The sequence below is a fragment of the Barbus barbus genome (genome assembly GCF_936440315.1).
Source record: "Barbus barbus genome assembly, chromosome: 11".
Taxonomy (NCBI): Eukaryota; Metazoa; Chordata; class Actinopteri; order Cypriniformes; family Cyprinidae; genus Barbus; species Barbus barbus.
Genome location: NC_136739.1, coordinates 8,085,961 through 8,108,785, shown reverse-complemented (window position 1 = coordinate 8,108,785; position 22,825 = coordinate 8,085,961). Strand labels below are relative to the sequence as shown.

The 22,825-nt window shown below is 36.7% G+C and overlaps 1 protein-coding gene across 1 annotated transcript in view; it reads right to left on the bottom strand.

Annotated features, from left to right (window-relative positions):
• LOC306877104 (dual 3',5'-cyclic-AMP and -GMP phosphodiesterase 11A-like) overlaps positions 1-17,231 on the bottom strand; it is a gene marked incomplete at both ends in the record, with an annotated part of 87,338 nt that extends 70,107 nt beyond the window's left edge. The window contains 2 exons of the mRNA XM_079428641.1: positions 10,535-10,693; positions 16,443-17,231. Coding sequence (XP_079284767.1) covers positions 10,535-10,693; positions 16,443-17,231 — 948 coding nt within the window. The remainder of the gene's footprint in view (positions 1-10,534; positions 10,694-16,442) is intronic.
• Between the last annotated feature and the right edge of the window lie 5,594 nt (positions 17,232-22,825).

The following is a 22,825-nucleotide window of genomic DNA, read 5'->3' as shown; positions in this document are numbered from 1 at the left end:
AATCAAGTGCACTTAACTCACATTTAACTTGAGCAAGGCACCGAACCCCCAACTGCTCCCCGGGCGCCGCAGCATAAATGGCTGCCCACTGCTCCGGGTGTGTGTTCACGGTGTGTGTGTGTTCACTGCTGTGTGTGTGCACTTTGGATGGGATAAATGCAGAGCACGAATTCCGAGTATGGGTCACCATACTTGGATGTATGTCACGTCACTTTCACTTTAAGTGAGTTCAAATCAAGAACAGTCTGATGTATGAATGAATCACTGAGACCAATTCAGAATCAATGAATCCACTGAAAAGAATCACAAACCAGTCATCACTTTTCTCACACAAAGCTATTACATGGCATTTGATGACTTGGATTATAGCAAACAAATTGTATGGACCACTTTTATGATACCTCTATGGTGCTTTTTGAAGCTTTATTCCCTATTGGCCGCATGGAAAAGAGAATGGAAACATTTGTTTGCATTTCACAGAAGAAAGAAAGACTTGCAAGTTTGAAACTACATCAGAGTGAGTTAATAATGACAAAAATGTTATTTTTGGATGAACAATCCCTTTAAATATCTAGATAGATCATGTATCTCAGTCTGTAAGTGTGTGGCTGGTGACTCTGAGATAAAGGTTAAATAATGCTTTCTACAAAATAATACAATGCCTCATTTAGACGTCAGCAAATAAACACACACACACACACACACACAGAGAGAGAGATAGAGAGTTAGTGTGTCTCCTCTCAGCATCCCTGACGCCTCTGGACACATTCATTATATCCGGTGTCAGCGCTGCGCTCACTGCTTACGCTGAGAAATACGAGACATCCTATTCAGCTTTAAAACCCACAGCATCTGTTTCATTCACAGTGATGAAAGATAAGTGTATTCACCACATGATGACGGGGTGTGGAGCCGTCGTCACTGGACCAATCAAATCAGAAGAACACAATGATAACATTCATAAAAAAAAAAACAAGTAAATAAGAGAGAACAACTAGGCTCATATTCACATTCATAGTTAATTATGCATCTTGAGGTCTGGATATGTAGGCTACCTACTTCAATAGCTCAACAAAACAGTGGAAAATATGTAAGTATTTTATATATAAGAATTTTTACTTCGTTACTGTACTTAAGTACATTTTTCAAGTATCTGTACTTTACTGGAGTAGTTTTATTTTGAGTAACTTTTACTTTTACTTCACTACATTCCAAAGAACTTTTTACTAACATATCATCACTTCTTGTTTTTAAATGAAGAAATCATCACATGCTCCGAGACGCAAAAGCAGTGTCCTATTTATGAACAAACTTAATCTTTTCAATGAACCTGTTAAATTCGTTTGCAAATCGCACCAAACGATTCATTCGCAAATTGGACTAATCCGATTTCAGCGGTTCCCAAGTCAACAAACCACTGATTCAAATGATCCATTCAGAGTCTCCAGTGAACTGTATTCACAAATCTGAGAAGAACCCCATGAGTGCACGCATGACTGATGCCGTGAAGTTACTAATGTCAAATTTTAGGATTAATTATTGTAACTAAAAATTATATTTAGGTCACAGCTGTCAGTTGTTTGTAAACTAAATATGATGTAAAGGGTGATCTGTTTAAACCCACTGAAATGCTTGAATGTAAATGTGTAGGTTTTAGGTAAAAACAAAAAAAACAAACCAAACATTAAAATAACACAAATTTAAATAATGCATGCACATTCATCTTCCCTGCTGCTGTGGCAGTTTTACTAAAATATTATTAATTTAGCCCTATGTGATGTCACGGTGAATACTTCTACATCACTCTTGTGAACGGAGTCCATAGCAACAACAAAAATATATCTTGACATCATGGTTATTTTGAGAAAAAACAAAGTCCCTTTAAGGCAAGTCATGTCACTCAGTGGCCATCTTCGAAACGCCTCTCGGGCATGGATACGCTTTATACATTTGTTTATTCTTTGATTTGAACGAAAACAGCATATCCGTGTGGTGCGGCTTACACAGAACAGCGTACGCAGTTTGCGTACAGCAGATACTCTCCAAAATGGCGCTACGCTGACACAGAGTGCAAAGTCGTTATTTTTGTTTTCTTTGCGTACAAAACGTATTCTCGTAGCTTCATAACGTTATGGTTGAACCACTGATGGCAGATGGACTATTTTGGCGATGTCTTTGATACTTTTCTGGGCCTTGACCATGTTAATTGTTTGGCAGTCAAGGGACAGTCACAAGCCTCCCGGTTTTCATCCAAAATATCTTAAATTATGTTCCGAAGACGAACAAAGTTTTTACGGGTTTGGAACGACATGGGGGTAAAGTGATTAATGACAAAATTTAAAAAATAATACATTTTATTTTAAATTGCATTATATGTTAAATTTATAGTAAATGCAATAAGTGCTTTTTTGACCCACTTAAGCAGGACTTAAGTACATGTGTTATATGTAATTTCATAATCACTTCAATTTGAAATATAGTTCATGTTTACTGATGAATGTACTGGCAAGCATTTATGGTAAATATATTTAAAAACATGACAAGACTTTTTGGTTAAAATATACTTTCAGATTAACCTTAAATGTAACATTGAATTAAATTAAAATTGTAATCTAGTCTTTACATGTGCTTTAGTATGTTTGTCAGTGATTCAACAAAATTAAAAGTAAAACTTTCTTTTCTGTGCACTTTTTAAAAGTGTACTCAAGTGTGTTAAGAGACAGTCATGAAAGCTGACTTAAGTGGCCTTTTATTCCATTAATATAATATTATCTGCAGTTTTTTTTATTTGCGTAACTCCAAAAAAACTTTTTTGTAAAGACAGAGAAAAGTAAAAAAGTTCAAATGAATATGTCCCATAAGTCAGTACATTCACACGTGCCACGCATCCCCCGTGAAAGATGGCGTATTACCTGTGTCACTTGAGCTCCTGTAAACAGAGCAGCGCGGCTCAGGGATTTCAGCAGCGGCCACTGATTAATGACTCTGCCATATGAGAACTGCTTCTGTGTTTATAAAGACTTCATTGTTACTGAAGGTCAACATTAATGAGACACTTTATTTTGTTTTCCTGATAGCGTGGCGTGGTTCACCACGCTACCTTAACCCAGAACAAACGATGACAAGAACAAGTAACGTTAACTATTCAGCTTTACACAGACAGTCATGAAGACTCTACGCACTCACAGTGATCCAATGACAGGACCATTACATAAGCACACAGTTTGTGACGTCAGTGCAAAGCTATGAGACATCACTGCAGTCTCCTCAACTGAATGCACTAAACTGAATTTCACTCTCTACACCTTATTAGATTTCTCTGCTCGGAGGTAGAATTATCTGTTAATGGAGCAATAACAAATAAGATAAAGTGCCCAAGATAAAGTCAAAATCTTGTAATATATATATTTTTATATAAGTTTATAATTAAATATAAGTATAAGGAGTCATACTGACATATTGTCATAAAAACATGAAATGATCTGGTATTTTAATAGACTTATTCACCTTGACACACAGTCATGAGTGTCTGTAAGGGTCCTCTCTATGATATAATTTCCAGTTTTATATTTTTCTGCATGTTGGTTGCATAACATGACTTTGTGTTGGAGGACAAAAGTTTTGTTCTTATGTTAGTAAGTAAAAAAGTAGTGATTTCTTTTCTAATAAATACATATTTTTTTAACGTGTAAAACTACCTAATAAGGTTATCTTGTCAATAATGTTTTTATGTTTATTAAGATATCATACAGTTGTATCATTGTGAGTAGTGATGACAGGCACTGATGTTGGATCAGAAGATCTGGCTCACAATCTCCATGCCAGTTCTTCTCAAAGGTGTTTGATGGGGTTGAAGTCAGGGCTCTGTGTGGGGCAGTCAAGTTCAGCACAAAGTTGGAAGCAAAGCATTTTCCCAAATGTCTTGGTATGCTGAAGCATTAAGAAACTTCCTTTACTAGAAAGAAAAGGGTCGAGCCCAGGCCCTGAAAACAGACCCATACAATTAGCCCTCCTCCACAAAACTTCACAGTTGGCACAGCACAGTTGTGGGTAACGCAGGTAATTTCCTAGCATCCGTCAAACCCTGACTTGCCCATCAGACTGCCATACAGAGAAGACTGATATGTTACTCCACAGAATACTGTAAGTTTCCACTGCTCCCCACTGCTCTGTGTCTTTACATAGTCTGCTGTTCCTAAATGCTTCCAATTTCCAATAAAATCCCTTACAGTTGACCGTGGAATATCTAGCAGCGCTGAAATTTCACAAACTGACTTATTGTAAAGGTGGCATCCTATCACATTACCACACTTATGTTCTTCAGAAAAACACATTTATTCACAAATGTTTGTAAATGCAGGCCTTGTCCACACTAATATTTTTAGTTTGAAAACGCATCTTTTTCCATCTTTGTTTTGGCGTTCCGTCCACACTGAGACAGCATTTTTGTTAAGGAAAACTGAGCTTTTTGAAAACGGTCTCCAAAGTGGATAAATTTGAAAACGCCGTTTTTGTGTTGTAGAGTGGACTGTGAAAACGGAGGTATTTGAAAACGATGACATGTTTAGTCATGTGACACATACTGTACTAATAGATATACACTCACCTAAAGGATTATTAGGAACACCTGTTCAATTTCTCATTAATGCAATTATCTAATCAACCAATCACATGGCAGTTGCTTCAATGCATTTAGGGGTGTGGTCCTGGTCAAGACAATCTCCTGAACTCCAAACTGAATGTCAGAATGGGAAAGAAAGGTGATTTAAGCAATTTTGAGAATGGCATGGTTGTTGGTGCCAGACGGGCCGGTCTGAGTATTTCACAATCTGCTCAGTTACGGGGATTTTCATGCACAACCATTTCTAGGGTTTACAAAGAATGGTGTGAAAAGGGAAAAACATCCAGTATGCGGCAGTCCTGTGGGCGAAAATGCCTTGTTGATGCTAGAGGTCAGAGGAGAATGGGCCGACTGATTCAAGCTGATAGAAGAGCAACTTTGACTGAAATAACCACTCGTTACAACCGAGGTATGCAGCAAAGCATTTGTGAAGCCACAACCGCACAACCTTGAGGCGGATGAGCTACAACAGCAGAAGACCCCACCGGGTACCACTCATCTCCACTACAAATAGGAAAAAGAGGCTACAATTTGCACGAGCTCACCAAAATTGGACGGTTGAATACTGGAAAAATGTTGCCTGGTCTGATGAGTCTCGATTTCTGTTGAGACATTCAGATGGTAGAGTCAGAATTTGGCGTAAACAGAATGAGAACATGGATCCATCATGCCTTGTTACCACTGTGCAGGCTGGTGGTGGTGGTGGTGTAATGGTGTGGGGGATGTTTTCTTGGCACACTTTAGGCCCCTTAGTGCCAATTGGGCATCGTTTAAATGCCACGGCCTACCTGAGCATTGTTTCTGACCATGTCCATCCCTTTATGACCACCATGTACCCATCCTCTGATGGCTACTTCCAGCAGGATAATGCACCATGTCACAAAGCTCGAATCATTTCAAATTGGTTTCTTGAACATGACAATGAGTTCACTGTACTAAAATGGCCCCCACAGTCACCAGATCTCAACCCAATAGAGCATCTTTGGGATGTGGTGGAACGGGAGCTTCGTGCCCTGGATGCGCATCCCACAAATCTCCATCAACTGCAAAATGCTATCCTATCAATATGGGCCAACATTTCTAAAGAATGCTTTTAGCACCTTGTTGAATCAATGCCACGTAGAATTAAGGCAGTTCTGAAGGCGGAAGGGGTCAAACACAGTATTAGTATGGTGTTCCTAATAATCCTTTAGGTGAGTGTATGTTTACAACAGTATTGTGACTATTATGTGCTACTTTCACACTGTTGCTGAAGATATGTTAATTTGAGCACTCTTCATATCACAGTCCTGAAAAGATGACGGAAAAAGTATTCGCGATTGCAGTTTTACGGTAAAACAGTAGGGCAGTTGCGTTTAGATCAGACATATAATGGTGTACATGCAGCATACAGTATGCTGTTTTTTTCAGCAGGGCAGAAGAATTGCATGTAAACTTATTTTTGTCTGTTCCGTCTGTATCATCTCAGTGAGCTCTTATGAGGCTTTTCGCATGCGCAGTAAAGAGAATTTAACATTTTCCGACATTTCTATGTGGATGAGAAACTTTTAGAAAATACTTGAAACGTGTGGACAGAGAGCGTTTTGAAATGAAAACACCATTTTCAAATATATCCGGATTAATGTAGACGTAGCCACAGACTGCATGGCAGTAGCATGCGGTGGTGTTTTAAAATGAGGAGGCAGTCTTATATATATAATTCATGTTCCTGTTACACTTATTGTTGTCACATTTTCTTAGTTAAATAAACATTACATAAAGAAGATAGAACAAATATAATTCTATTTTGTATTTGATTAACATTACTTTTATTTTATTTAATATTTTAAATACTAATACATTTCATATTGTTTTATGCATTTTTACTATTATTCCAAAATAATAACTAAAATAACAATTTAAAGTTGCCTCTTTGTCACCATTATGTTTGAAAATCTGGAATTGCAGCTCTGTGCACAATTATCTTCCGTGCGTGGGGTTGTGCTCCGGCACGGCTCCAGCGCGGATTAATCTAATGTTTTGAGGAGTATGTGTGTCAGTCACCACACCGGTGTGGATACTGTACTTAGGAATCAGAGATTCTAGCCTACATCTTGGAAGATATGACCCAAATAAGCATTTTCACCATATATTCCCATCTGAACAAATAACAAGTCTGTCACGTTTGTTCTGACCAACTGAGGAAAAGAGCATTACAATAAATCGTTCTACCAATGGTGATTTAATCTAAGATCGGTTAGCTCATATCACATCTAACTGTGCAAATTATTTATTGTTATACTTTATTCTCAAATTATTAAAGGTGACATATCATGAAAATCTGACTTTTCCAGGTTTTAAGTGCTATAATCAGGTCCCCAGTGCATCTACCAACCAAGGAAACGTGAAGAAGATTAACCCAGTAACTTTGTTTTAGTAAAGCTTCTGAAAAAATGAGAACGTCTGATTTTGCTCCCTTGGTGACGTTGCAAAGGGTTCTCATTATAATATTACCGCCCCTTAATCTGTAAATTTCCACCCACGGCGCCATCATTTTGATTTTGCAAGCGACAACGGTGTACCAGTTCTAATGCCATGGTGAAAGTTTGAGCAAAGCATGCTAACTGTTCTGCCTTTAGCTACACAGATGAGCACAGAACTTAGTTTACTCACATGCTAAAATGCATGATTTCAGCGCGATAAACATGATAATCAGAACCAAAACAGATGTTTTTAGCAGGTACGAGCTGAAATGGTGCAGCTCTATTCTGGAAAGGGGATGGGAGCAGCAGCTAATTTGGATTTATAGAAACAGGCACGAAAATCAGAGTGTTTCTGCTTCCACTCATAATAGTAATTTTCAATATGATATAATACATTATCTGTGGGGTATTTTGAGCTGAAACTTCACAGACACATTCTGGGGACACCAGAGACTTATATTACATATTGTAAAAAGGGGCATAATGTGTCTCCTTTAATGTTAACAACATCAGCATTGCGTGACAATGAGTATAGTGTGTATTAGCGTGTAGATTTCAATTCCTGTACAGTCTAATCTAATTGTCATGCCATTCGAATTTCATATTAAGAAATTCTTTTAACCCAAAAAGTAAATTATGCTCCCTTTGAACTGGTTGTCTTTAAAATACACATCGTGTGTAATCTGTAATCAGAAGCACATTTAAAACTGGAATATAATTTAATTTCATTCACGTGTGTTTCATATACACATAATCCTTTCTGGATTATAGTCCGCCATCAAAATTATACATTTATTTATTCTATCTGCTGTGAGAAAAGGCTATAAACGATCAGTCACCTGCAGGATCCTCACATGTGATAGCCTACTAGCTGGGAATAGCTTCTTCATGTTTACAGACGTGACATAATGACACAGCAGCATGCTCAAATTTCCAGCAAAAACCTACCTGTTCCACTCAAATTAGAAAACATTATTATAAATTAACTGTTGTGAATCGGGCTAAAGTAAGGCGATAGTTTTGGACATTGGGTGGTTATGTACTTGCTCAAATATTGATTTAATATTCATTTTTAACCCAAAAAAGTTACGGACTGCAGCTTTAAACAAAATTTTGAAAACACTTCAAAATAAGGTCTCATTAGTTAACATATTTAACATGAAATAAAAATGAACAACACTTTTACAGCATTTATTAATCATTTATTAACAGCAGTATTTTCTTAGGGATATGCTATTTACACTACTGTAAGTGCCAGATTATGACTTCGGCAGGCGCTTTACCATCTATGCCACTGAAACTGTTGAAAGAGTATCGTCTTTTGTAGTAATCACACGTTGGTGGGCGGAGTTACTGTAAATAGCCTCTGCCAACAAGACGGGCTGTATGCACTTAGTGTAAATAGACACTGTTTTTTATTTGTTAACTGATGTTCAGCTGTTCTTTTTAAAGGTCCCCTGAAATGCTTTGAAACACGCAGCGTTGTTCTATGTTTTGACGTCATTTGAACTGAAACAGGAAGACAGGGCGGGACATATCAAGCAGCCCTGTCCCTTTTTAAAATAGCCAATAGTGTTCATTTATGCTTAGGCTTAGGCTAAAGCCATTTGGAGCCGTTGAGCTCCGTAAAGCCTCATTTGACAGGGTGTGACAGCCACAATCTCATCCATATTGCTATAAAATATAGCATTCTGTGTAGAAGTCAAACAGGACCGATATGTTTTGTGGTCTGCGCTGACTCGCGCATGTGATCCGCTCCGTGCTATCGTGCCTCTGGACCGGAGCAGAGTGTGTGTGCGGTGCAGTGGTTAGCGTGACATAACGCAAATTTTTTTTTTTCCTTAATGGAAAGCATATTTACACTTTAATACTAATTCTGTGAACAAGTGACCTATTTCAGCCGTGGCTTCAGCGTCTATTTATAGTGTATAAATACCGTCTATTCAAAGGCGCTTTGAATTCTAGAGAGCATTTGATTGAACAGAAAGTTTGATGAGAAGATGAAGTACGATGTAATGTCAAAAAAATCGTTGAGCCGTTTTGGCGGAAATGACGAACTGCAAGCTTTGAATTCTTATATCTTCTAAATACGAATTTTGTCACTGTTTTGGCGCACACTGGCATACAGATAAACTTAAGCCTAACATATTGATACTAACACCCAAAACAACTTCCGTTTTGATTTCATGGGACCTTTGATAGTCAACTCATTTTCGGGACATCCTCATAAAGGCATGAAGATACATATTACATTTCATCAAGCTGAATGCTCACTAAAAACTGACATAGTCATCACGTTTTCTGGTTGTTTCAAGTTTTATTTTGACGTGACACAAAGCAATGATAGCCTAAGTTATTTTCTTACTTTATAATTAACGTTAGTCAGTAACGCCATAATTTTCTTCAAGTTCATTCAGGCCGAGAGCTTGCACGAAAACAAGAGGTGGGATTTATCGCACGAACCAATCACAACCAATCATAAATGATCATATCCAGTCATATCCCGATGGAGGCATTGCCTCCTCTCACGTGATCTTCCCCCATTGATTCTCAATTATCCCCCACTAAACCCACGGCACGCTAAGGGGTCTCAATAGTAAGTCTATGGACTGAAGGGAGGCAAGCCTCCGCTGTAACTTTAGCTGCGGGTGTCGCTGTTGGACAGTGTTACTTTATAAAAATGAGTCACTTTTATACTTTTAATGTCATATTTAGTAATATTTGCATTGTTTTATTTTGTAATATATTTTCTCAGCCAGTTTTTTGAGGAGACACTTGCCTCCCTTGCCTCCTCGGAGGAAACGCCCCTGCTGCATGGACAGATGCTTGATGCTTTATACACCTGTGGAAATGGGTTTGATTGAAACACCTGAATTCAATAATTAAGATGTGTGTCCAAATACCTTTGTCCAAATAGTGTATTTCTTCTGCCACTTAAATGTTTGGGCTCTTTAAAGTCAAGTGGACTCTGACTGAAAAATCATTTAGTATATGTGGATATATATGCAAATTAGTCCCCGCCTCCACTCAATCACACCAGCTCGGACCTGCTCCTCTTTCTCTCAAGTTAACTGAAGTAGTAAATGCTACACAATGGCAAGTGGCACTACTGGATTAATTCATCCATATGTGTTTGAACCAGAAATTGATTCCAAAAAAGAAGAGGAAGAATGAATTATAGGGTTGTGTACAAGTCGATGTATCAGAATGGGAATGCATTTTATGCATCACTCTCAGCAACGTCGGACACGTAACAGTAATTGATATCATTAGCCTTTGGCTTGACTTTGTTATTAAACAGCTAATAATGTGTTGCTAATGTTACATAAATCACGTTCCCCTTTACCATCTCAGACAGCTATCATCTAAAAATCAGCATCCTTAGGTATAAATGCTTTGCTAATGATATGAAAATCGACATCCTGTATCACAGAGCGTGTGCATGTGGTACCTTTTCGTCATCTTCAGTGAAGAGTGCTCCATTGGGACTCTTGTTGATGGCCTGTGTGACCCCGATGACCTCTCCATCACTGTTGCGGATTGGCATGCACAGCAGAGACTTGGTTTTATATCCGGTGAGTTTATCAATCTCATCACTGAAACGATGGTCCTACAAAAGAGAACAAGAAGAGACAGTCACTCTCAGCTGAATGGGAACACTTATAATAACTGTTATTCTCTTATTAACTCTTATTCTCACCAAGGCTGCATTTATTTGATCAAAAATACAGTAAAAAAGTGATATTGTCAAATATTGTTACAATTTAAAATAACCGTTTAAGATTTATTATTCTAATTTTCAATTATTATTGGCGCTCAATTATTAATGATTTTTAATATAATCATTGTTGAAAACAGTTCCTGCTGTTTAATATGTTTGTGCAAACCATACTACTTTGTTGTAGAATTATTTGATGAATAGAAAGTTAAATGAACAGCTGTTATTTGAAATAGAAATATTTTGTAACATTATAAATGTAATGTATTTTTAACGCATACTTGCTGAACAAAAGTATTTTTTTTCTTTTTCTTTAAATTACCCAGACTTTTAAATGGTAGCATATTAAAAGTTTTACATAAATATTCAGCAGCACATAAATTATTAAGCAGCTCAACTGTTTTCAACATTGTTAATAATAAGAAATGCTTTTCTGAGCAGTAAATCAGTATATTAGAATGATTTCTGAAGGATCATGTGACACTGAAGTAATGATGCTGAAAATTCAGCTTTGTATCACAGAAATAAATTACATTTTAAAATGTATTCAAATAGAAAAATATTATTAAAATAATATGTCACAATATTACAGTTTACTATTGATCAAATAAATTCATACTAATTATTAATTATTCCAAACTTTGATTGGCAGTGAGTGTAGCTTAACAGTATTTTAACATTAACAAACACTAACATTAAATAAAGCTTAACAGATAAGCTCATGTTCAAATATACAGAAATATCATTCATTTTCAAGTACATAATCTACAGTTGAAGTCAAAACTTTACATACACCTTTCAGAATCTGCAAAATGTTAAATATTTTACCAAAATAAGAAGGATCACTCTGTGTTGTTACCTGAACGATCCAAAGCTGTGTTTTTTGTTTGTTTGTTTAGTGATAGTTGTTCATGAGTCTCTTGTTTGTCCTGAACAGTTAAACTGCCTGCTGTTCTTCAGAAAAATCCTTCAGGTCCCACAAATTCTTTGGTTTTCCAGCATTTTTGTGTATTTGAACCCTTTCCAACAATGACTGTATGATTTTGAGATCCATCTTTTCTCATTGAGGACAACTGAGGGACTCATTTGCAACTATTACAGAAGGTTCAAACGCTCACTGATGCTCCAGTAGGAAAAACCATGCATTGAAAACTTTTGAACAGAATGAAGATGAGTACATTTTTTTAGTTTTGCCTAAATATCATATTTTTTTTCATTTAGTACTGCCCTTCAGAAGCTACAGAAGATACTTACATGTTTTCCAGAAGACAAATTAAGTTAAATTTACCTTGATCTTCAAATTCAAAAAGTTTTAAGTTTTGTTAATGCATGTTTTTTCCTTCTGGACCATCAGTGAGCGTTTGAATTTTCTGTAATATTTGCATATGAGTCCCTCAATTGTCCTCAATGTGAAAAGATGGATCTTAAAATCATACAGTCATTGTTGGAAAGGGTTCAAATACACAAAAATGCTGGAAAACCAAAGAATTTGTGGGACCTGAAGGATTTTTCTGAAGAACAGCAGGCAGTTTAACTGTTCTGGACAAACAAGAGACTCGTGAACAACTATCACTAAACAAAAAAAACACAGCTTTGGATCGTTCAGGTAACAACACAGTATTAAGAATTAAGTATATGTAAACTTTTGAACGGGGTCATTTTTATAAATTCAACTATTATTTTATCTTGTGGACTACATGTAAACATCTTTTATGTGAAATATCTTATTCAGGTCAGTACTTAATAAACAATAACATGCATTTTGTATGATCCCTCTTATTTTGGTAAAATAATTAACATTTTGCAGATTCTGAAAGGTGTATGTAAAGTTTTGACTTCAACTGTATGTAGCTACAACTTACAACTATATATACAGTGCCCTCCAAAAGTATTGGAACAGTAAAGACAAAATTGCTCTGTTGGCTGTGGAGTCAACACATTTACAAATCTGATTAAAAGATGAATATGAGACAAAACTACAGAATGTCACATTTTATTATTGGGTGATTCAACACACAGATGTTTTACCAGCTAAGAAGTTCAGCACTTTTAGAGTTTCATCACTATATCTGATGTGAGCATAAGTATTGGAACAGTTGCCTCACAGGTCTTTCTAAGTGATCAGCTGTGTCCTGTTGCATTAATTCTTCAGATATTAAATGCAGGGAATGTGTCGCATCAGTTATATTCATTACTTCTGTATTCTGAATCTTGCATTCGATGATAAAACACACAAACCAGGATGAAGATGAGGGAGCTGACTTTGAGAGAAAAGCAATTTGGATGCTAAAAGAAAAGAGGAAGTCAGTTAGAGCTCTAACAAAAACAAAGGGCATGGAGAAATCAAGAGTTTGGAAACCACCAGCGACACCAGCAACCAACAACGACCTGATCAGCTGAGAAAACAACAGTAGTTGATGACATACAAATCATAAAAGCTGTGAAAATGAACCCTAAAACACATGTCTGTAAAATCACCAACAACTTCCAGAAAGCTGGGGTGATGCTCTGACAAATTACTGTCCTCAGGAGACTTTGACACAGAATTACAGATGCTACACAGCAAGATGTAAACCTCTGACTAGCACCAAAAATAGAAAAGCAAGAGTAGAGTTTGCAAAAAAGAACAAAGGTGAGCCAGAAGAGTTTTGGAACTGTGTTTATGGACCGATGAGACAAAGATGAACCTTTATCTAAGTGATGGGAAAGCAAAAATGTGGAGAAAAAAAGGGAACTGCAATGATCCCAAGCATACAGCCTCATCTGTAAAGCATGGTGGAGGTGGTGTCATGGCATGGGCATGCATGACTGCCTCTGGAACAGGCCCTCTCAAATTTACTGATGACTTAATATATGATGACAGTAGCAGAATGAATTTGGAAGGGTACAAAACCATCTTGCCTACCAATATTCAAGAAAATGCCACCAGGTTCATTGGGAAGTGCTTCATATTGCATCAGGACAATGACCCAAAACACCCTGCCAGTTCAGTCAAGGAATTTATAAGGGTAAAGAAATGGAAAGTCTTAGATTGCCCACGTCAATCTCCAGATTTAAATCTGATTGAACATGAATTTCACCAGCTGGAGAGGAGAGTAAAGGCAGAAACTCCCCAAAACAAGCAACAATTGGAATTGGCTGCATTAAAGGCTGGGAAAAGTATTTCAAAGAATGAGACCAAGAGTCTGGTGATGTCTATGGGTCACAGACTCACTGCTGTGATTGTGCGCAAGGGATCTGCAACTAAATAATAGCTTTTAATCTTTTATATCTGCCTTATGTTCAGCTGTCCTAATACTTATGCTCACATCAAAGAGTGGGATGAACTTTAAAAGTGCTGTTCTTTTTATTTGGTAAAACATGTATGTGTTGAAACGGCTATAATAAAATGTGACATTCTGTAGTTTTGTCTCATATTCATCTTTTAATCATATTTGCAAATGTGTTGACTCCACAGTCAACAGAGCAATTTTGCCTTTACGGTTCCAATACTTATGGAGGGCACCGTATAAATAATGCAATTAATGACTCATTAATGAAAATGATTACAAAGTGTTAATATTTTTAATTAATATTTACTAATAATGTTCACGCTGAATTGCATTGTTCATGCCCATGTTTCCATCTCATGTTTGAATGGTCTCTGAAATGCTGAGTTTACTGCTATAAATAATGAAGTTTTAATGATCTGCTCCGCTTGCTAAATGAAAAGGCAAATACAGATTGACAGACTAATTAGAGAACTGCGAGCTGGCATCATCATCATCACAGCATCAGGACTATAACTGTAGAATGGAGAGGATGAAGTTTGTCTGAGCTGATCGATTCAGTAATCAATACACACACTCTCACACAACTCATTATTTCACAAAGGCCCTTTATGGATCTCAGGGAATAATCAAACCAAAAACATCACTCAGGGTCACAATAAAATACTCTCCTGTCTGTGTGACAGTCATTATCCTTATGGGATAATGTCATGTGAGTAACCTCGTCAACAAATGCTAATTCTTCCTAACCCTATCTGAATTTCCACTGGCCTCAAATGAGAATCATTTAAGAGTCAAATACAATCCTACTGGATAGAAAAAAACAGCTTATGGCGGTGTACTGGTCTTAACTGGTTTGACCAGTCTCCTGTCCTGGTGTTCAGCTGGTTTTGCTGTGTTGTCAGCTGATCTCCAAGATAGTGCCCAAAACTCCTCTAAAACCATCAAATCCAGAAACATTTCAGTATTCTTAAACTACAAACTGTCATTTTATTCCCGTTATGCATCAGGAAAGATCTCCATCAAAAGTGATATCAGTAAAATTAGTTCCTTTCTATCTGACAAGTAATTATTCATATGGGAAAATGTAGTATGACTGGCCTCACAACAGATGCCCCAAACTTCATAATCTTGAATTTCTATCTCATAATTTGGAAACATTATAACAGATCAAAGTAAGAGTTCTTTGGCTATTACTTTGGTCCCTTTACAATTGTGTTCATATAGAAATTGCAATATAAATTCCATGTTCATGATAATTTGGAACAGTTGTATCAGAAATTCATCTGGGATTAGGAGGCTTTAGATGCTTTTACTAAAGTTCCTATCTCTCATTTTACTTTAACATTACTTCAACATTAACACTTAGGATTTTGTTTGATTCTGATCATGATTTTAATCCCTTTACATTTGTTCAAAATTACAGCAGAACTTCCATCAGAATCATCTTTTAGATTTCATTTTATTTAAGCATCAGGAATTTCGCCATCAATAATTGTCTCTGTAAAATACTTTCCAGCCTGATCTGATAATTATTTATCCAATGATCCTTTAGATAAAATAAATAAACAAAATCATTATTTGGAACAAAAATAAATGAATAATAATAAAAAATAACGTGAAAAATAGGATTTTAACTGTATCCAATTGCATTTGATCTATGCTGTGCACATTAGGACTTTTGGACTAGAAACAATTTTCTGCTTCACTTGATATGTGTTTGTGTTTCACCATCAATAATTGCCCTGTCTATATGATTATTAATTTTCCATATGGGAAAATAATGTAATGTGTAATGCGAGTGACCTCACCATGTATCCTACTGTATGGTAACAACCTGTGCCTAATCCCAGAGGAATCTAAATCATTATTTGGAACCAATCTAAAACATTCTAAATGGCTGTAGGAATTAAAAAAAGGATCCTAAAAGAATTAAATAAGAAAAAACTAAATCCCAAAGAAAGAAAAATAACCTGAAAAAAATCCACTCTACACTCTTAAAAATAAAGGTGCTTCACGATGCCATAGAAGAACCATTTTTGGTTCCACAAAGAACCATTCAGTCAAAGGTTTTTTAAAGAACCATCTCTTTTTTACCTTTTTATAATCTGAAGAACCTTCTTTTGCCACAAAGAACCTTTTGTGAAACAGAAAGGTTCTTCAGATGTTAAAGGTTCTTTATGGAACCATTTAGACAAAAAGGTTCTTCTATGGCATCATGAAGCACCTTTATTTTTAAGTGAGTAACCAGTAAGATCTTACTTGACTGATACTTTTATCACTTTACAACTGTGATTCCAAACACACATCCTTGAAGGTTTTTTTTTATTTTTCTTTCGGACAAGAAGCAATCACTTTATTCCTGCTTTCACCTGATATGCATCGGGAATGTTGACAGTTTCCCCATGTTCAGCCACATATCCAATGATGCCCTTTCCCCAGGGCACCTGCACCTCATCGGAGTTACTGAGAGATGGCAACACTGTGGTTCCAGCGTGAACGTCAAAGAACTTGGACACCAGAGTCTTTTTATTAGTCGGTCCCTCCACCAGGAACAGGGAGCAGCGGTCAGCATCCACCATGATGCACACAAACACCAGGATCTTGTAACTCAGACTGGTCAAATCCAGGTCGTTGGAGATGTCTTTGACGAGCTCCAGGAAGAACTCTCTCTCGTTGTGCTCCTTCAGATAGTATTTGAAGTCTACGGCGGTGGAGGGGTACTGAGGGATGTTGACCCTGGACTCCAGCAGCGCGGAGAGGATGTGCGCGGTGGTTGGCGGCAGAGAGCTGGCTTTACGCAGCAGCGCGCGCCTCCTCATGCTGCTCAGCGGCTCCTGGGCTCTGGAGTTGACGTGCTCGTCGTAAGTCCTGTTGGCGTTGATGGCTTTAGACCTGGCGAAGGTCTTCCTCAGCTCTTTCTGCGACGCTCGTCTCTGCAGCCCGTCGCTTCTGCTCGCCCAGCTGTCTTTACTGCACGCGTTCGCCGCTTTCTCCGCTTCCGCGCTGGAGTTCGCCGGAGTTTTAGTGGCGTGATGGTTCTTCATCCACTTTAACACCATACTTGCCTTGCTTTTTCTCTTCAGATAGTCCTCTAATAATTCCGGGTGCTCGTCTAGAAAACTTTCAACATCAGAAAAGACCATGTTTGACCCTGCCATTGCTGCCGCGACGGTCATCTGTAAACGAAATGAGAGAGACGCGCGTTTTGCACGGTCATTGATGTGAGTGCAGAGCTCAACGTGTCATTCGCAAACTTCAAACAACAGACCCTCCGCGAGAGGAGCGGAGTTTGAGCATGTTGCGACCCAGCGGTTCCGTCTGATGCTGAGTAACTCGCTCTCGTTCATTCTAAAGCAGCGCCAGTGAGATGATGCGACAGAGCGCTTCGCAGGTGCATCGCTGACGTCATGATCACGCATCCCTCCCTCCATCCTCCTCGGAGTCTTTTCATAAACTGGGCTGTTTTATTATAAAGACGCTCATCCTCGGTGACACTGGGAAATGGAGTCCCAATGGCTTTTCAAAACTCATGATTATTGAGACGTCGCAAGCAATGCCTAAATTATTGTATGTATGTATTCTTTTAGATTATATATTAGTTAAATAAGCCATTATATTTTTGTTAGGTATGCATAAGACCACATTCCACTATAAAAAAACAAAACAAAAAAAAAACCTTGCACTGCATATTTGACCTTCTAAGCGGTTATCTTGCACTAAACCTGTACTGTATCTGTTCAATTATTTCACTAATTCACTTTTTCCCTAGGTAAAGTAGCAGCTCCATCGACCTCTAGTGGACAAATTGAGCTTTGCAGCTGTCCAAAAGCATGACCACATCCTTGTAAGTGAGGGGGTTCCTCGGGCAGACCCTCACACATGTCCTGAACTATAGTTCTGTAGTGTACGCGCATACTACACTCTTTAAAGGTTTCAGAAGGGTTTTTTCCCCAATGTTACAGAAGAAATGCCTTTTTTCTTAGTGTGAAGAACCATTGTCCACTATAAAGAACCTTTTTTTTACAATGGAAAGATTAAATGAAGGTTAAAGGTTCCTCATTGAACCACTGATACATAGAATCTTTATTTTTAAGAGTGTAGACAGAGTTCATAAACTACATCAGCTTTCACTGTTAACTGGAGCGAGAATTTTAGCTGCTTTCCTCAGTGGCACCTCATACATATTCATAACAGCAATCTCTGTAAGCAGTCACGAAAACTAATTTTTCCCGTTTCGTGATAATAAAAAATCTGGGAAACACACAAAACGCATAGGGGTGAGTTATAAGTGTCTTTTTATAACTCGTGCACTTATCAGATCACGTTGCCACATCACTTCACGTCTGTCGACAGTATAGTGAAATCTGTACTTGTCATTACATCTTTCCCCTAACAGTAGGAATTTCAACCACGATAACATACAATCTACAAGAACAACTGGCAAGTTCAGTGCATAGGCCTATCACAATCTATCAAAAACCTTAAACTAGCATTTTTTGTTTTTAAATACATAATGCCTTCAAGTCAATTTCATTACAGGTTTCCTACATATTTCTGTCAATTTCATTTATCAACCTGTCAATATTCTGATTCATGTTAGTAGAACTTGTGCTCTTCTCTGAATACAGCTTGTGTGTGGTATTGCACAGATTCCCTTTATCCTTGAAAATTTACTGAAATCATAAGGTTGAAGTTTTGCTAATCCCTGTACACTCTAAAAAAAATACTGTTTTTTTTGTTTGTTTGTTTGTTTTTAACCCAAATGCTGGGTTTAGCCTGTTGGGTCATTTTATTGGGTTGTTTTTAATATTTTTACCTGGTGCTGGGTTATTTTTTTAACCCAAATGCTGGGTTCAGCCTGTTGGGTAATTTTATTGGGTTGTTTTTAATATTTTTACCCAGGTGCAGAGTAGTAACTAAGTTGCTGGGTTATTTTTTTTACACCAAACTGCTGGGTTGAGCCTGTCTCCGATGAAACAACCCAGCTGCTGAGTTACAGTCAGAGCACAGGCTTTTTGAGTATAATTTAATTTCCAGCCCATTTTAAGGCAGCAATATAATATGTTTTAAACAATAGTTAACTTAAATAAAACAACCCAGCATGTTGGGTAAAAACATTAACCCAACCAGCTGGGTCAAAATAACCCAGCATGTGTTCTGTCCAATATTTACCCAGTGTTGGGTTGCCAAATAACCCAAGTTGGGTTGTTTTTTTAACCCAGCATTTTTTTTTAGAGAGTACATCTGGGGATATTTCCCAATTCATCATTTTTTTTTTTTTTTTTTTTTGGTCAGTATCAGTATAATTTTGGGGATTGAATCTAAAAGTCTCATGTAATGCTAAGTAAACAAGTTAAAGTTAAATTATTGCATAAATGGGGACAGCGCCATCTATCGGTTATAAGAGTGTACATAGACTATTAAGGGTTTCAAAAAGCAGATTCAATGGGAAAAGGAGAGGTATTTCTCACACGTTGAGTAGGCTACTCAAGAGATTTACTGGTAAACATTAAAACAGTTAAAGTATTTTTGTGTAAACACTCAAGTGTTAGGCACCAAATACCTTGTTTCAGGATGATGAAATTAATGGAGTTGTTTTCAAGTTTAATTATGATGTCTTTGTCTATTACCCTGTGTTTTACATAGGGTTGATTCATGCTCTGCACCACTATTAAACCATTAATTCTCTACTACTACTGTGCAGATAATGTCAAAAATTAAGCGTTTTGATGCGTAACCATATGTGTGATGGATTCTAGTAGAGTTCACCACTAGATGGAGATATTTCTACTACATTACTGTAAGCTTTGTTTGGCCTGATCTGGGTGGGTATGAAGACCACAATTGTGTGTAGAATTTTTGATTACCTGATGGGACACACTTACAACATGATGTTGCAAGTAAAGTGTTTACTAAGCTTTATTTACACATTTAGATTTTCAATGCTCGGCACTTTAAAATAAACTTCTAAATGTCTGTTCAGTAGTCTCTATGTAATGGATGACAATTTAGTTCATGCTCCTAAGTGAAAAATAAACTGTTGCAAACGATGTACAAAAACATATACTAATATGTATCAATACAATGTGCAACACTTTACATTTAAGCTAATACCTAAATATTTTAATACATTTCACACCAAAATGAATTGTGATTAAACAAGTATTCCATGAACATAAAGTGCCTGAAGTGGTATTATATATAATGACTTTCAAGAGACAGACTGATAGACAGAGCTGGGTAGATTACTTGCTAATTGTAGTCTGTTAACCGATTCCAAATTACATGACAAAATTGTAGTTAGTAACGTAATCCGTTACATTACACATTTTAGGTAATATAATCAGAGTACTTTTGATTACTTTAAGATTACTTTTGACCTAACTCATTTATCAGATTTATTTAAATATAAATAATTTAAATAGGATAATATAATATATGAAATTGATATAATAAACAAAGAGAAAGAAAATATGTGACCCAGAACCACACATTTTTGAAATTGAGATTTATACATCTGAAAGCTGAATAAATAAGCTTTCCATTGATGTATGGTTTGTTAGGATAGGACAATATTTGGCCGAGAATATCTGGAATCTGAAGGTGCAAAAAACAGATCAAAATATTGAGAAAATTGCCTTTAAACTTGTCCAAATGAAGTTCCAAAAATTTGTTTTTTTGATATTGACATGAATTTTGATATTGAAAAGTATTTTTTTGTTTTGATATACTTACGGTACAAAATTGGCTAAATGTCTTCATGGAACATGATCTTTACTTAATATCCTAATGATTTTGGCATAGAAGAAAAATTGATAATTTTGACCCGTATTGTTGGCTATTGCTACAAATATACCCCTGCTACTTATGACTGGTTTTGTGCTCCAGGGTCATATATATTCCATTCATTGTTATTAATTATTTATGTGTTTGTCAGTAATTGATGCAATGTTGAAATGTTAAAAAAACACTTCAAATTTAGATGATTTTTGTAAATTCAGTGGTCAAAATCAGTGTGGAATCCATGTCTCAAATTCCTCTCAATTTATAATTATAGCCACATGACCACAAAACTGGAAGATTTCTGAATGTATATAAGCAGTTTGCTATTTTTAGAAAGATGAATTCAAAAGATGAAAAAGAAGATTCAGGGAAAATCAATAAATTATGAATAATTTATTGTTATTGTGTAAAAATTTAATCATGTAATCAATTATTTTAATGGCTCTAGGGCAGCATGCAATCAATCAATAAAACATTTTTTTCTTCAAAATCTAATTATCAAGACCGATTTACTCAAATCTAATTATTAATTATTGGGTTCATTTAATTTAAGCCCTGGGTTTTGATTTTCTTATTTCTATTATATATATATATATATATATATATATATATATATATATATATATATATATATATATCTATATAATTATTTTTTTTTTTTTCCTATCTGCAGTACGGTGACTTTCACCATACATACTCAAAAAAATATTCTTCCTGCTTGTTCATGTTACTTTGTTAAAATGAACCAAAGCAAAACAATTCTTGAATGCATTTAAATTTGTAAAATTTCAACATTTCTATTTTGTAAACATTGTGGGGACTACATGAATTACTTTGTTGATATAACTAACTGGGGAGTAGATCAGTAATTCCCAGCATGCTTTACATGGGACTGCATCAGGAGAGTAAATGTTGAAATGAATAGTTTTTAATGTGTAATTTAGTTAAATGTTCAGTTTTGATGGAGATTTAGAAGAGTTTCTATCATGTTTGCTGTTATTTGAGTCTGAGTTTGGTCTGTTAAGTTTCAACAAATATTATTTGTTTAAATCATACAAACATTATGATGAAAAAAAAAAATGTCTTTAGTTTTTTGGTGAATTACATTCTGTGTCTAACGACAAGTGGACTTTTTTCACATCAATACATTATGCTAGTTAACACTCTGCCCCAGTCTCTTTCTGATTCTGTTCTGCTTATTTACATTTTCCTCGCGTTTCTCTTCTGTAATTGTGGAGAAACTACACATATTGTTCTCTGGCCCGTCGGGCTGCGGTTTCAGCTGGTGCTGTGTGTTCAGACTCCTCCAGCATCCACACAGAGCCCTTCACAGACTGGAGCAGAGGATCAAAACCCTTCATTGTGCGGCGGCCATTAGTCCATGATCCTCTGCTCTTTCTGTAGGTGATCAGGAAGCTGTTCAGAAGCATTTATCTAGTCTGATCCTAACAAGACAATCCAGCGATGACAGCTGAGTCAGATAAGTGTGTGTCACTGGCCACCTGCTCAGTGTAACCAAGGGTGGCGCTCAATGTCATCTAAACTGGGCCGATCTGATGCCGCTGCACTGAGGCACCAGCGAATCAGCTGACGCCACTTTGTTACACACAACACAGTGTTCAGGAACACAAAACCACACACTTCACCTCGATCTGGACGTGACTTCTGTCTCTTGCCTGTCAACAGCTCTCTAGGGAAGTGCAGTCTGCTTTTGTAGGTGATCCTCAATGCATCTCTGAAGGCTCTGAAACAGCCGCACAGGATGTTGTTCACCATATTCTGGAATTTCTGTCAAATACATGCTTATTTCACTGCTTATAAAACATACAATATGCTTTGATTGATCATTCATATCTAGCCTATAAATGCACTACTTTAGCGACAAGACAAAGGGATGTAGTTGTTGTGAGAACAGCATTGACAGCAGCCATGGTTGTCCCCCTCCACCATGTTTAAAGTTTATGACCCG